The 14,033-nt window shown below is 52.6% G+C and overlaps 2 protein-coding genes across 4 annotated transcripts in view; one reads left to right on the forward strand and one right to left on the reverse strand.

Moving 5' to 3' along the window:
- The window catches only part of LRIT1 (leucine rich repeat, Ig-like and transmembrane domains 1), a 53,620-nt gene that overhangs the window by 13,540 nt on the left and 26,047 nt on the right, over positions 1 to 14,033 (reverse strand). For 2 of the 3 annotated variants that reach the window (XM_040485597.1, XM_040485595.1), the window contains exon 1: positions 151 to 347. In XM_040485597.1, coding sequence (XP_040341531.1) covers positions 151 to 272 — 122 coding nt within the window. In that variant the 5' untranslated portion in view covers positions 273 to 347. Of the gene's footprint in view, positions 1 to 150; positions 348 to 7,492; positions 7,634 to 14,033 lie in introns of those variants that run through there. The other variant, XM_040485596.1, reaches the window with a different exon arrangement.
- On the forward strand, positions 2,763 to 13,397 carry RGR (retinal G protein coupled receptor). The gene is made up of 7 exons (XM_040485603.1): positions 2,763 to 2,889; positions 4,479 to 4,635; positions 5,764 to 5,885; positions 8,586 to 8,739; positions 10,151 to 10,268; positions 12,215 to 12,328; positions 12,750 to 13,397. Exons 1-7 carry the CDS (start codon positions 2,811 to 2,813, stop codon positions 12,879 to 12,881), a joined length of 876 nt encoding a protein of 291 aa, XP_040341537.1. The 5' UTR covers positions 2,763 to 2,810; the 3' UTR covers positions 12,882 to 13,397.

Raw genomic sequence — 14,033 nt, forward strand, 5'->3', positions numbered from 1 at the left:
CAGCCCCCTAGGACACTTGGGCCTCAAGGGCCTGGAAGATAGAGGTCTCACCCAGCCATGTTCTGAGGGCCCTGCATACAGCCCTCCCAACCCAGCCAAGCTGCTAGAGGGAAGCGGCGGGCTACCCATCCCACACACCTGGTGACATACCTGGCCTTGCTGCCATCACCCAGGATGTGGAGGCTGCAGCTGCATTGAGAGGGGCAGGAGCCGTGGGCTGGGGGGTGCCCCCAGAGGGCCAGGAGCCAGAGCATGCCCACTGCCACCCTCATGGCTCCTGGCTCCTCTGTAGCCCAGGCAGGGGCCTGTCCCTGGACTGCTCTGTCGTCCCAGCCCAGGAAGCCCAGCAGCTGCCCACTGGCTCATCAGCTGCCCCCCCCCCCCCGCCCCCGCCCCCGCCCCCGCCTGAGGCCATGGGATAAACACAGACAGACTGGGGATTAGGGAGGGGAGCCCTGGCCACAGCACTCAGCCGCTTATTACTCCTGGAATCACCAGTCCTAAGGGAGAGGGTGGAGGATCCTCTTCCGTGGCAACAGCCCCAGACCCAGAGAGGCCAGGGTGTGGCAAGGTGAGGCAAGTGGGCAGCCACCCAGGGGCAAGTGGCTCCTGCACTGGCCAGCTTGGCTGTCCACCTGCGAAGTCGCCTCATGCCAGCTAGGCTGTGGGCTACATGGACCCTGCCGGGGTGCCTGGGCTCAGAGAGGATGAAGACAGACCTGGCCTCTGATGAAGGCCATTGGAAATTGTCTCCTGTGACACTGTTTTATAGGGGAAAAGCAATGAGATGAAGGTGATAAAGACACTAGAAAGAGACCAAGCTCAAGGACCAGGCCAGCCTGGGTTCAAATCCCAGCTCTTCCATTTATAGGCTGTGACCCTGGATAAATTACACGGTCTCTCTTGGACTGTGTATCCTCCTCATTTGAAAAAGGGAAGTAATGTTACTCTAATCAGGGTGTTTATGAAAATTAAACCACCCAAGTTTCCCAGATTTTGATGGCCTGTGGTAATAGAAGCTCCCTCCTAAGTAGTAAGCCCACAATTTCACTGGCACTTAAAGTCACATGCTCTTAAAGGAATTGGAAAGATTCGGATACTTGATACGTTTGATCCCCAGGCTCTGCTCTCTGGTCCAGCATGCCCTACCTAGCTCCTTCAGCTTTTCCAGAAGGTTCCCTAGTGCCTGGTGCCTATAGACGTAGGCATACCTAGACCAGTGAGGTGTGACCAAGGCAGATACCTAGGACCCCAGCGCACACATGAAATGCCTAGCTCTGTGCCAGGCCAGTTTTGACAATCTTGGCTTCTAGGAAATGTTGGTTCCCATCTCTTCCTCTCTTCCAATCCATTGGTTTTCTCAATGCTTGCCACCTGTCCCTCCTCCTCCCCAAGCCAAAAAGGGGGACCATTCCCACATCTCTGCCTTTTCCTCCTTCTGTTGGAGATGCCTTCTCATCTCTGTTTGGCCTAACCGAGCTCTGGTCTTGATTCCTGGCCCGATCCTGCTTTCCCGTCTCCCTTGAAGTCTTCTGCAGTCTTGCAGGCATGAAAAAAAACTTGACACATGTATGAACCAGTAATGCAAGGTAGAAATTAGGAAAAGGGGTAACCGTTTATCAAGAAAGTTTTCCAAGAGGATGTGGGCAAGCACTGTGAGGTGGTTAGGCTTGGTTAGATGGGGGTGGGGTCCAACGGAGGAAAGGCATGGGAATAGAATGAGCCACTTGACCCGGATCCCAGGGGACAGGAGACCAGGCTTCTGTTTCAGCTGAACTCACAAATTACTACGTGACCTCAGGTCAATTCTAAACTGCTTTGAGCCTGTTCCCTCACATGAAATGCAAAGGATGATGGTATCTAGTTCATGGAATTGCTGTAGGAGTCATCATAAGGTCAGTTAGCATAGTGCCTGGCTCTTAGTGGGGTCTCAACATTAACTATATTGCTGATAGAGCTCTGAGCCTTGGTTTCTTTATCAGAAAAGGAGTTAAATCACTCTAGACTAGTGTTTCCAAATGTTACACCATTGGCCAGTGTAACTTGATAACAGGACCTCATTGTAGAAGCCAAAGCTCTTAGCGGGGTCCTGGGCCACTAAGACAGCAGTCCCTCTGTCCCAAGCTAATGCCTCTGGGAGATTTTTATGCTCCTATAGGTTAAATGCCCTGTGGGAGTTGGGCAGTGCAGCCTGGAGGCCATATCCATGATGTATTTTTCTGAGACTTAGAAAGGATATTTCCATTGCAAAGAAGGAAACTGAGAAGACCCCAATGGTCCCATCCCAGTCCTGATAGCTGGTTAATGTCAGGTTCTGAAACATGACCTCAGTCTCTAGTCCCAGTTGGGATTCTTTCTGTGACAACGGCTGACCTGCCAAGCATCATCCTTTTCCCAGTCGCTTGTGAGCACACGCATGGAAGGACCTGGCTCCTGACCCAGTCTCAAGCACAGCTGCCACTCAAATCCCCTTTTCTGCTCCCCACCCTTCCCTTGGTTATGCAACTCTTTTCTAATTTGGCTCTCAGCCACACACCATTTGGATTCCGGGACTTTAATCCTGCCTGATTGGGCTGAAATGAATGAGACAGGCTTCCATTCCCGCTTCACAAAGGCTGCACTGTTCAACTGGTGAATGGGTTCCTTCTTTTGGGGCCAAAAGCACAGTTTAGGGCAGGGGGCAGCAAGAAGAAGCCCGAGGTCTAGCATAATCACCTGCTTGTGCCAGCACGTGAAATGGCCCTTTAAAAGGTGGAGCTTGGTTTTGGTGCGCCAGAGAAGAGCCAGGCTGGCAGGGAGAAGGGCCGAGCATGGCAGAATCTGGGTCCTTGCCCACCGGCTTCGGGGAGCTGGAGGTGCTGGCTGTGGGGATGGTGCTGCTGGTAGAAGGTGAGCCAGGAAGGACCTGGGGTGGAGCGGGCACCCAGTGGGCTCCCAGAACTCAGGTCACAGCCATGGAGCTGACAAGGAGAGGTCCCCAAACCCTGCTCCTCTGTGCCTCCACCCATGGGGCTTCTGATGGGTGCACCTGTAGGATGCAGGCCGTGGTCTGGGAGACGAGAGAGAGCAAGGCCCAGGGAGTGAAGGACATCTGCCCAGAACATGACCAAGAACCAGAATTCAGGCCTTTTCATGTCCCACCGGCCGGGAAAAATTTTAATCCACTCCCCAGAAATCCTGCTAAGAATCTCATATAAGCTCAGGCCTCTGGTAGGCTCTGGAGACAGACAGCTCTGTCACCTCCTCTTTGTGTGACTATAACCCAGTTCAGCTGGGTTCTCTGACCCCAAGTGGGTGGTGGTGAAGGTTAGATGGGGTCATGGGTGTGAAGCGCTGGCCTAGATAGGCACTCAGGATTTAAGTTCATTTGCCCCCATCCTCTCCAGCTCCACATTACTCCCGCCATCTCTGTTCCCAGCCCTATGCATTTCCATTCCAGGGGCCACAAGGTGCCTGCCTCAGCCCAGAATCCCTGAGATGCTCCCTGAGGCCAGAGTTAGGGCTGGAGATCATGGTGCTGGGTCAGTCCACGACTAAGTTATTAGGGAATGCGGCCCTTTTCACAGCAGATCCAGAGAAATAATCAGCCCATTTCCTCTGAGAGCTGATGATGGAGAGGGAGGGGCAGCCACCAGGCTGGTCCTGGAAGTTTGGGACACCATTGGCTGGGGACCCTGCCCCTTTTCCTCTCTTCTGGGAACCCTACAATCTAGCATCCCTCTCAGTCCTTAAATGGACCTGGAAATTTTACCACATTAAATCTTTGCACATGCTGTTCCCTTTTTCTAGAATGTTCTTCCACACCCTGCTCTCCTAGTAAACACTCGCAAATTTGAAGACAGAATTCTCCCAACTCCTCCCTTTCAGTGGGGAGGCAGGGTTCAGAGAACAGCAAGTGGGTGACCAGGCTAAAACTAGAGATCTGGTCTGCCTGAGGTCACCCTCTCAGACTCACCTCATTGCCTGCTCCTCCAGGAAGCTCCCAGATCTCCCCTCAACCCACCTCTCCCAGGCTCTCCCTGACATTGCTGTTTGAACAGCCTCAGAGTGGCATTTTGGAATTAAACAGACCTGAGTCTGAGTCCGGCTCTGCCACTCACCAGCTGTGTGCTTAGGGCAGGTTAGTTAGTGTCCCTAAGCCTGCTTCCCAGCTGTACACGGGGAGGACAGCATCCAGGTGAAGACTGAATGGGAGGATCCACAGAAAGTGCTCGGCCTCATGCCCAGCCTACAAGTGTCAGCAGCTGTTGGTAACTGTGACTGTTCCAGCATGAATCATGCTGTACCTTATTGGTTTCTTCCTTATCTTTGAGTTGGGGTGGGGCAGGATGTACATCTTATGGCCTTTAGGGTCCGAGAGCCAGCGATGTCTGACGAGCTGCACCAGTAAGGTTGCTGAGGCTCCATCCACCCCAGGCCCCCTGTTCTGACCCCAGGCAGCCTCTCCAGCCCTGACGTCAGCCATCCCTTCTTTTCAGCTCTCACCGGCCTCTGCCTCAATAGCCTCACCATCCTCGCTTTCTGCAAGACCCCGGAGCTGCGGACCCCCACCCACCTGCTGGTGCTGAGCCTGGCTCTGGCGGACAGTGGGATCAGCCTGAATGCTCTTGTGGCAGCCACATCCAGCCTCCTCCGGTACCAGCACCCCCTGCCCCAGTCCCTGAGCTTGGGGGCCCAGCCTGAGCTGGGTGTTGGACAGCCAGGACAGAGGCATTCTTCCCACCTATAGAACACTGCAGGGGAAAGGGTGGGCAGGCAGCATAAGGCTAAATCCGAGTTCCAGACTATCCCTGAAGAACTAGGGCTGATTTCTAGAGTTGCTCAAACCCCACCAACAGAGCTGGATGACTGTAGGGATTAAGAGCATGGACCCTATAACCAGGCTGCCCAGATTTGAGTCCTGGCTTCAGTATTTCTATCTCTTGGCTTCTTCTAGAAGTTGAATATTATTGCCTAACTCATACAGCAGCTGGAAGTATTAACTTGTTATTATGTGGAAGTAACTTAAATGATGCATGGCACCTAGGAAGCCCTACCTAAGTGTTCGTAAAAGCAAACAGGATTTTGACAAGTGTCTAAAACCTTATGTGCAAACCATGATCTTTCAGTATGGTGTCAGGTGTTTCCAAGATTGTTTTCTTAAGCGAACTGAACATTCCTGCTCTGGTTTCAGGCATTCAAATAGAGGCTGGAACACACCTGAGTGTGACGCTCAGGGCTGACCAGTCTGTGGGGTCTGAATCAGTGACAATTCCTTATCCTGATCTCCGCCTGCACCTTCCCAGGCTTAGGGAGGAGAGCAACAGAAGCTGTTTTGGTTGGTTGGCCCATGGAGCTAAGAGCTGGAGCCCTCAGCTCTACCCTCTGGCTTAGTCTTCATCTGCTGTCTGACCTTGGTTCAGTACCTTTTCCTGTCTGAGCCTCAGTTTTCCTATCTATAGAATAAAGGCATGGGCTTTCCTCCTGACTACGATGTTCCATTTCCCATGCTGGAGGCTTCTGGCCACACAGAAAGACCCTTGGGTCCTACCAAGGTGCAGAAAAAGACACTGAGCCCAGGGTGTTTGCACTGGGCTCCACCCATTCACCTTCGGGACTTGACCTCTGAGGCTGCTGTTTCCTCTAGGAAAAACAGATCATGAAGCCCTCTTCTGGGGAGCTGAGCCAACATTCAGGAAGGTGCCCTCCAAGCTTCTGAGGGGCAGGTGTGGGAGAAGGGCAGGGACAGAGGGAATGGGTCACTGGTCCCAATGTCTCCCACAGGCGCTGGCCCTATGGCTCCAACGGCTGCCAGGCTCATGGCTTCCAGGGCTTCGTGACGGCGTTGGCCAGCATCTGCAGCAGCGCAGCCATCGCCTGGGGGCGCTATCATCACTACTGCTCGCGTACGTCTTTGGGTTCCTGGACTGAAGGGACATCTACACAGTGAGGGTGGTCAGGACAAAGGTCTACACTGTGTTACCCAGTCCAGGGGAGTGTGGGTGGGTGTCTGTCTGTGAGTGTGTGGTGTGGGCATTCAGGAAAGGAGGGAGGCTGGGAGAGTGGACTTGAAAGGAGCTGAGGCACCTGCCGGAAAAGCTGCCTGTGCCCTCAATGCAGCCTCAGGCAAGTCAGGAGTCCTCTCTGAACCTTAGTCTCCACTAAGAGCAGATTTTTGTAACCAACCTCCCAGTTTTTGGACATCAGATGAGATCATGGATACAGAAAATGCTCTTGCAGACAGGCCCTGTTGGGGGGCAGAGAGGCAGTGTGTGTGTGTGTGTGTGTGTGTGTGTGTGTGTGTGTGTAGCTGGGCATGTGTCCCTGCACCTCACACTTCCCTAGGGCCTCTGCCATGCCAGGGCGTCATGAAGCCTAGTCTGGCTCTGGATTTCCCAAACTGTATTGTCAAATATCACCTTCGTAATTGGCCACATCCATGTACCACCTGCTCTGTTATTTACTCAATTTTTTTTTCTTAAAAGTGATTCACTTTGAAAAATTTAAACACCTGCTTTAGTTTCATCCTCAACAATATCTGTGAAATGACAACTTTGATGTTCTTATAATTTTAGCACACAAAAAACATGTTCACCCACAGTCCATCTAGAATCCCACTCACCTCCAGGGATATGTGAACATACTTTGGGGAGCTGTGACTCAGCTAACCCTCATTGTAAACCCCCAACTTGCAGACTGGGAAGCGGAGGCTCAGGGAAGTTAAGTAGCTTTCCCAAAGTCACACAGCTAGTAGAGGCCGAGCTGGGATTGGGTATGGCCTGGATGCCTCCCGGGGGGGGGGGGGGGGCACTCCCTTTGTCTCCTGGGCCCCAAGTTCTGAGCTGTAGCTCTGCCTGGCATGGGGGCTACTGTGGTGTCCATGGCCAGCATGGCCCGAAGCATCGGGCATGGCCCCTTTGGAAACTGCAGATCTGCTCTCACCACACACACATAGCCCCCTGCCCTTGGCAAAGTCACACACCTCTCTCCAGGCCAAAAAATTGCCTTTGTTCTTATCATTTCTAGTGGCAGGTTAGCCCCACCTGCCCCAGCTGACCATGGAGCTCCTCCTGGGCCACTCCTATCCCAGCCCAGCCCCCAAAGCTCCCTCGGGCCATCGTGTGTGCACATGCATACACATACATGCACTCACACATGTGCACATACACAATGCATACCTTCTCAGACAGCAACAGGCTTCTCCACCTCAACATAGAGCAGTTAGTCCCTATCCAGGAGTCCCTAGAGCAAAGCCTTTCCTGTGCTGGAAAGCACCCTGGAGCACTATGGAAACAGGGAAGGTGAAAGGAGGGTGTTGGAACTTACCTACTCCATACTGGGTGACCCTGGGCAGGTCACCTTGGTCATGTTTCCAAAGCCAAAAAAGCGACACATGGGACATGGTAGATATTAATTATTATGTCCACAGTTAGGGGGAGGGGCGTCTTAGCTCAGGCTGCCATGACAAAATACCATATACTGGATGCTTAAACAACAGAAGTATATTTCTCACCATTTCTGGATGCTGGGAGTCGGAGATCAGGGCACCAGCACAGTTGGGTTCCAGTGAGAGCCATCTTCCCGGCTTGCAGACAGTTGCCTTCTTGCTGAGTCATCACATGGAGAAGAGAGATCATCTCTCTTTGTCTTCTCTCTTAAGGGAAATAATCCCATCATGGGGGCTCCACCCTCATGACCTAATTACCTTCCAAAGGCTCCACCTCCAAATACCATCTCCCGGGGATGAGGGCTTCCCCATATGAGTTTGGTGGGAACATTCAGTCCACAGCAGGGGATGACACTCAAGCAAATTGCATCTGGGGCTGTATCAATGGAAGTAAAGTGTCAAGATGAGGGTGGTTGTAGATCTGTTCTCTGCTGATCAAACCCCACCTGGAGTACTGCCTTCTGCTCTGGGGTCTTGTCTACAAAAGAACATGACAAATAAGCCGTATAAGGAGGCACCTGGGGAAGGCATTCTGAAGCTAGGTCCAGGAGGAAGCACTGGACGGGAAGGGCTGGATCAGGCTGCCACAGAGAAGGGACATGGAGGAGGTCAGGTCAGTGGGACTGGTCATGGCAAAATATGCTGCCGGGACCAAGTATAGTTATTGGCACTGAGATAGGACCCTAAGCCCCAGGTCAAGAGCCCTCTTAGGGTATCTTGGAAGCAGAGACAGTGGTCTGCTTCTGAGTAACAGCTAAGCACGGTGATACATCCAGCCTTCTGCCTCCCTCCCTCATAACCCTCATCTGAACCACTACCTATGCTTCTTTACTAAGTTGGTTTTGGAAAACACACCTACTTCTTTGCTACTCCCTCCTTTTCTGTCCCCAAAAAAGATGGAAAAGAGAGTCTGCCAGGAGATCTTCACCACCCATTATCTCTTTTATTCTCCATAACAATCCTCTGAGGTAGGGATTATCATTCCCATTTTGTGGAGGAGCAAATGGAGGCTCAGATAAACTTTTAACTTGCCCGAGGCACTAAGCTATCAACCTTCAGAGCCAGGATTTAGGAATATTCTGTGTGATCATGAAGTCCATTGTTTTTCATTTTGTCTAGCTATTACCTCCTCTCAATCCTCTTCCTCTCTCCCATTCAGGCAGCCAACTGGCCTGGAATACGGCCATCTCCTTGGTGATCTGTGTGTGGCTGTCTTCTGCCTTCTGGGCAGCACTGCCCCTCCTGGGCTGGGGCCACTATGACTATGAGCCGCTGGGGACGTGCTGCACCCTGGACTACTCCAGGGGGGACAGGTGAGGTGGGAGGAGCAGCTACAAATCTCCCTTCCTTGGGAACCTTTCTGTGAGTCCTTTCAACAACAGTGTCACAGCTGAAAATCCAAGTGGGGAAATGTCAACATTTGCCAGTCTATCTCAACTCCTTAGTTATGACATCCACTTGCAAGTGGACGATGGGACTGGGGAAAGTGCATTCTGAAGACTGACCAAGTGATGGGCATGTTATACAAGCTGCGGTGTAGAGTTGTCCCAAGAAGGGGCATTACCCAGTGAGCTGTTGACCTGTGTCAGTTACAACAGCAACTGAGCCCGTGACCCCTTTGCCATCTTCTTCATGGTTAGTTGTCCCAGCTCTGAACTGATCAGTTTCTAGGGTGAGCCATGTCCTTTGTTCAATAGATTCAAAAATGTCTTTGCACTGGGAGGGACCTCCTTGGCATAGAGTTCAGTTCTTGGAATTTCCTGAGCATCTACTGTGAACCAACCCTTGGACCTAGTCCTAGGCGACAAAATTGATGCACGATGGTCTCCACCATTATGGAGCATATGTCTAGTACTGCCCCATCCACAAGGCTCTGGGGACACCAGGGCTTACACCCTTTAGGGGACACCTTGGGGAAGGGCCCAATGGGCTCCAGCCCCCCTCTTGCTTCTACTAAGGTCATGTCGCATTCATCTGCTTTCCATGTTTACTATGTTTACTCATGAAGCATCTGCCCCTGATGACAGTCTTTCCAGGTGAAATGTACTTGAGGACCCTAGGTCTGGCCCAAGTGTCTCTCCAGGGTGCTCCCTACAGATATCTCCCCAGCCAGGGTCCAGTCCTCTGGCAGCCTTTCCTCCTACCCCTCCTTAGTGGGCAGCACCCAGAATGGGTAACATTTCTCCCCTTCACAGAATGAGAATCTACCTCCTTGTGACTCCCACCTGTTCCTGGTCAGCCCTCCCACCTCCCCATGACCCTACCTAGGACACCAGGCTCTCCTGGAAATCCTTCAATGTTTTCTTCAATGACACAGCATCCAGTCTCTTTCTTATTTGTAGACCCCTTTCAAATCCCTCTGCCAGGAACACTCTTTGAATGATACTTCCTCTTGGTCCATTGACGTATCTTCCATTTGGTAAACACATTTTCCATTTTCCATGCTTGGGGCACATAATGTGAACAAGACTGAGCACTTGAACTGCCCAATAGCAAGTTAAAGGAGGACTCTCCCTCATTTCAGCTCTCTGGCTCCTAGAGGCAAGTTCAAGGAGGGCCCAGTGGCTCCCTGTCTCTAAGGGGAGTCAACCTGGGACCCGGGAACAACCATACTCTGAGCACTTGTCTGATGAGAGCAGTTCCCTACCTGTGACTGTCTAGCACACACACTGATGAGCCTTCCCTGAGAGATGGTCCTGACTCCTCTACCTACTCTGCCTGCAGAAATTTCACCAGCTTCCTCTTTACCATGGCCTTTTTCAACTTCTTCGTGCCTCTCTTCATCACATTCATATCCTATCGGCTCATGGAACAGAAACTCAGGAAGACTGGCCACCTCCAGGTAAGGACCAATTCCCAGAGCAAAAGAAATCTCTTTGTCTCTCTCAGGGAACATGAGTGATGTGAGAGACAGTAGTGAGGGGTTTTCTGTGTTTTCAGTGATCAGGAGAAAATTCAGCTTTCTCAGAGCTTTGCGGGGGTTAGAGCAGGAATGCACCCTCCCCATTGCTGGGCATCGTCAAAACCTGGGAGGAAGGGTCAGGACTGCTTGGACTCACCAGACCCCATAACCTTGAACCGGGTCACCCTGTTGGACACCATCCATGCTGTCACCTTTCGTTCTTTCCAAGGATTTGAGGGTTGGCACAAAGTTACATGTTTTTCAAAAGCTTCTTTTAAATTGCTCCCAAGATGTCTAATTTACCCACAACATAAAATCACACCCGCAAGCACATTTTTCCAAGAAAAATAATTCTTCAAAATAAGCTCTCCTGGCCATTTCTGAATCTCTGCATTAATATTCCCTTTCCACAATTTTCTTTTGTCACCTGGACAACCTCTAGAGATGAGCCTTAACAAGCACTGAAATTTCAGAAAAAAAATCCGATTCCTCTCAAAGGAAGGTTTTGTTATCACTATGTCACAGGGTGGAAAATTGAGGCTGTGAGAGTCTGTTAAGTAAGTAGCCACAAGCTCCGTAACTAGTAATAACAGAGTTGGATCAAACCCGGGTCTGGGACTCCATGACCCAAGTGGTCATAGAGTGCACAAGAAACACTCAATCTTTGTTGAGACACTCAATCTGCCCTGATTTTTTTTTCCCCCTGTGAATTGGAAAAGGACTGTACAAATCGATTTTAGCCAGAGATCTAAGTTGCCCCCAGTCAGCAGGAGGAGGAGGAGGAGGACTGAGGGCGGACCAGGATTCTGGCTCTGGGCTGTTGCTCCCCTGCCCTCACCTCCTCCAGGCTGTCCTTCACACTGCCCGCCCAAGCGCTGCCTGGGTGCTCAAAGTTGCCACGTTTATCCGAGGTTCAATGGGCCAAGAGACAGGGCTGCCACACCGATTTTCTTTTTTCTGGCTTGACTTGAAACCATCAGTTCAGGAAGCATCAGCAGAGGTCTCTGTGCATGGGCCCAGGGACTTCAGCCAAGAGCAGAGCAGTTTCCAAGTGACACTGTCTCCGCCTGGGCCCCGCCCCAGGAGGACTGTTTCTCTTTTCTTTTTTTCTTTCCTTTCGTTCCTTTCCTTTCCTTTCGTTTCCTTTCCTTCCCTTCCCCCCCCTTTTTTGTAATGGGGGGCAATTCAAGAGAAAAAATGTCTCCCAACTAACATATTTTTATTCCATGAAACAAAGTGTCCTCTTTCAACTTAAGTCACCTCCTTTCTTAAAGGGAGACGCTGTCAAAAAGAAAATAGGCACTGATATTGAGCTTCAGCTTTTTAACATCTGAGTGTGTGTGGGAAGCAGGCAACTTTCCTCCTGAAGTTCGATCGCAAGTCGTGCAGCCTCCCTGTGGCCAGAGGTGGCAACACAGGCCCTGCTCCCCGGTTGTGTCTCACACCTTGGAAAGCCGCTTTGAACCCAGGACAGGTTGGCACACCAGGTGGCTGCAGCTGCTGATGGCTGATGGGAGCTGGTTCTGGGACTGAGGTATGGGGGCAGCTCATATGGGGAGCCTCCTTCACACATCCACACTCCCAGAGCCCGGGGTTCCTCAGAAGGAGTGCAGACCAGAAAGGAAACTCATTATCTGTCCCCTAGTCCCCTGCCTCCAGGTAAGTCAAGCATGATCAAGCCATTTTACAGACAAGGCAAATGAGGTCAAGTAAGCTTAGAGGACAGGCTTAGGGTCCCACAGCTTGCACGCCAGAGAGGTCTTTGTGGCCCCACAGCCTGATCACACAGCCCCGCCCTGCTGAGTGCCTGCCTGGTCCCTAGGCGTGTGGGGCTGCAGTCGCCTGAAGCAAGTCAATGCCTCCCTCCCATGACACTCTCTCCCCAGGTGAACACCACTCTGCCGGCCAGGACACTGCTGTTCGGTTGGGGCCCCTATGCCCTCCTGTACCTATATGCCACCATCGCGGATGTGAGCTCCGTCTCCCCCAAGCTGCAAATGGTACAGACACCTCCCGCACCCCAAGTTAGAACTCTCTCCATGTCTGTGTCTCTGTCATGCTCCATCTCTCCCTCCTGCTTTATGGCCTTCTGCTAGTCTCTTTCTCTCTTCCTTTGAACACTCATAACGCATCGGGAATTTGCTTGTCTCCTGGGTCACACGGGGCTGCTGCTTGACATTGCTTAGGACTCTGGGACCAAGGCTGAGACTGGTGCTCGGGAAGGAGGGCGTTTGCATGCACCACCCGCCCTCTGGTCAAGGAAGCCTTAGGAGTTGCAGAATCAAGCCATGGACAGAGGACCGGTGGCTGCAGTGGAGTGGGGGTGGGGGGAAGGGCTGGGCAGGGCCAGGGTCGCCACGTGGGACCAGGGAGAGGAGCCGAGGCTGTGAAGCTTCTTCCCTGAATTTTTCTGTCACGCAGGTGCCGGCCCTTGTTGCCAAAACGGTGCCCACGATCAATGCTATCAACTATGCCCTGGGTGGCGAGATGGTCCACAGGGGGATTTGGCAGTGCCTCTCACCTCAGGGAAGCAGGCTGGACCGAGCCCGGTGAGGTTCTCCGTGGAGCCGCTCAGACCCAGGCCCACCCCTGACACCCCGGACCGAGCCCGGTGTGACGAGGCTGCCCTGGGATCCTGCCCGGCAGCCTCAGAAGCTAAGCTCCACACACTTGCCCGATGACTGCCCCGACGGCTCTGTTGGGCCTGGCCCTAGGTCGGACACGAGGGATTCAGAGAGCAACCAGGCCGCGTGGGAGGAGCTGGGACTTCGGAGCCAGCCAGACCCGAGTTTCCGTCACAGCCCTTGAGACAGAGGCCGAGAGACCTTGGGAAAGTCACTCACTCTGAACCGAGCTTCCTGACCTAGAACATAAGGCCTCCATGGGGCTGCTGTGAAGCTTAAGCAAGATAATGTATACGCACCATGCACACAGAAGCTCATCGAAACAGCTGTCGGGGCTCAGAGTCTTACATAGAAAGGGGTGAGAGCGCCACGTCGCTTGTGGGAGGGCAACCCAGGCTGTCCGCGTTCAAATGCCGCTTATTAAATTGAGATCTGGTGCCAGTGACTGAGTCTGTCTGTGCATCTGCTTCCCAACTTGTAAGATGTGATGACAGAAATGGTGACTTCACCATGCAGAAAGCACCGGAACGTTACCTGGCACATTCAGGGCTCGCTGAGAGTTAGCCACCAGCACCTGCCAGTCAGAGACAGCTAGCTGCAGGTTACTTAGTTGCCAACATTACAATTCAAGACAATCCATTTAAAAGTCCAGATGTCCGAAGATGAGGCCCCACCAACCTGGAGGAGGCTCCATGGTGACAGTTTGTAGAGCTCAGGGCAGCTCTGTCCCGGTGCCCAGGGTTCGTTCCCTTCCACCAACTGTAGCTTTATATTCCCTGCAGAGCCTGCAGGCATCTGGGCCTGTGACAGTGATGCCGGGGCCCCCCTCCGTGGATGTACATCTGCACCTCCAGCAGAGTCAGCATTTCAGGGACAAGGTGTGGCAGGTGCGCAGACCCGGGTGGAACCCGTTGTCTTAGAGGGAAGTGGAGAAGGTTGGCAGGGAGACGGTGGGCTCTACAGAAGGTCTGATGATGGAGAGCCAGCTGCCCCAGGCGCCTCGGATGCAGGAAGGACGAAAGCTCCACCTCCGGATGCTGAGCAGGGAAGGGACAGGTTCCCGGGGTGGGGGGGGGGGGGG

This window comes from Herpailurus yagouaroundi, unplaced genomic scaffold (assembly GCF_014898765.1).
Source record: "Herpailurus yagouaroundi ecotype Mexico unplaced genomic scaffold, PumYag 163, whole genome shotgun sequence".
In the NCBI taxonomy this organism is placed as follows: domain Eukaryota; kingdom Metazoa; phylum Chordata; class Mammalia; order Carnivora; family Felidae; genus Herpailurus; species Herpailurus yagouaroundi.

Coding starts and splice junctions, on each gene's coding strand:
- RGR (XM_040485603.1), top strand. CDS start 2,811: ATGGCAGAATCTGGGTCCTTGCCCACCGGCTTCGGGGAGCTGGAGGTG. Junction 8,740..10,150: donor GACTACTCCAGGGGGGACAG/GTGAGGTGGGAG, acceptor CTCTGCCTGCAG/AAATTTCACCAGCTTCCTCT. Junction 12,329..12,749: donor TCTCCCCCAAGCTGCAAATG/GTACAGACACCT, acceptor TCTGTCACGCAG/GTGCCGGCCCTTGTTGCCAA.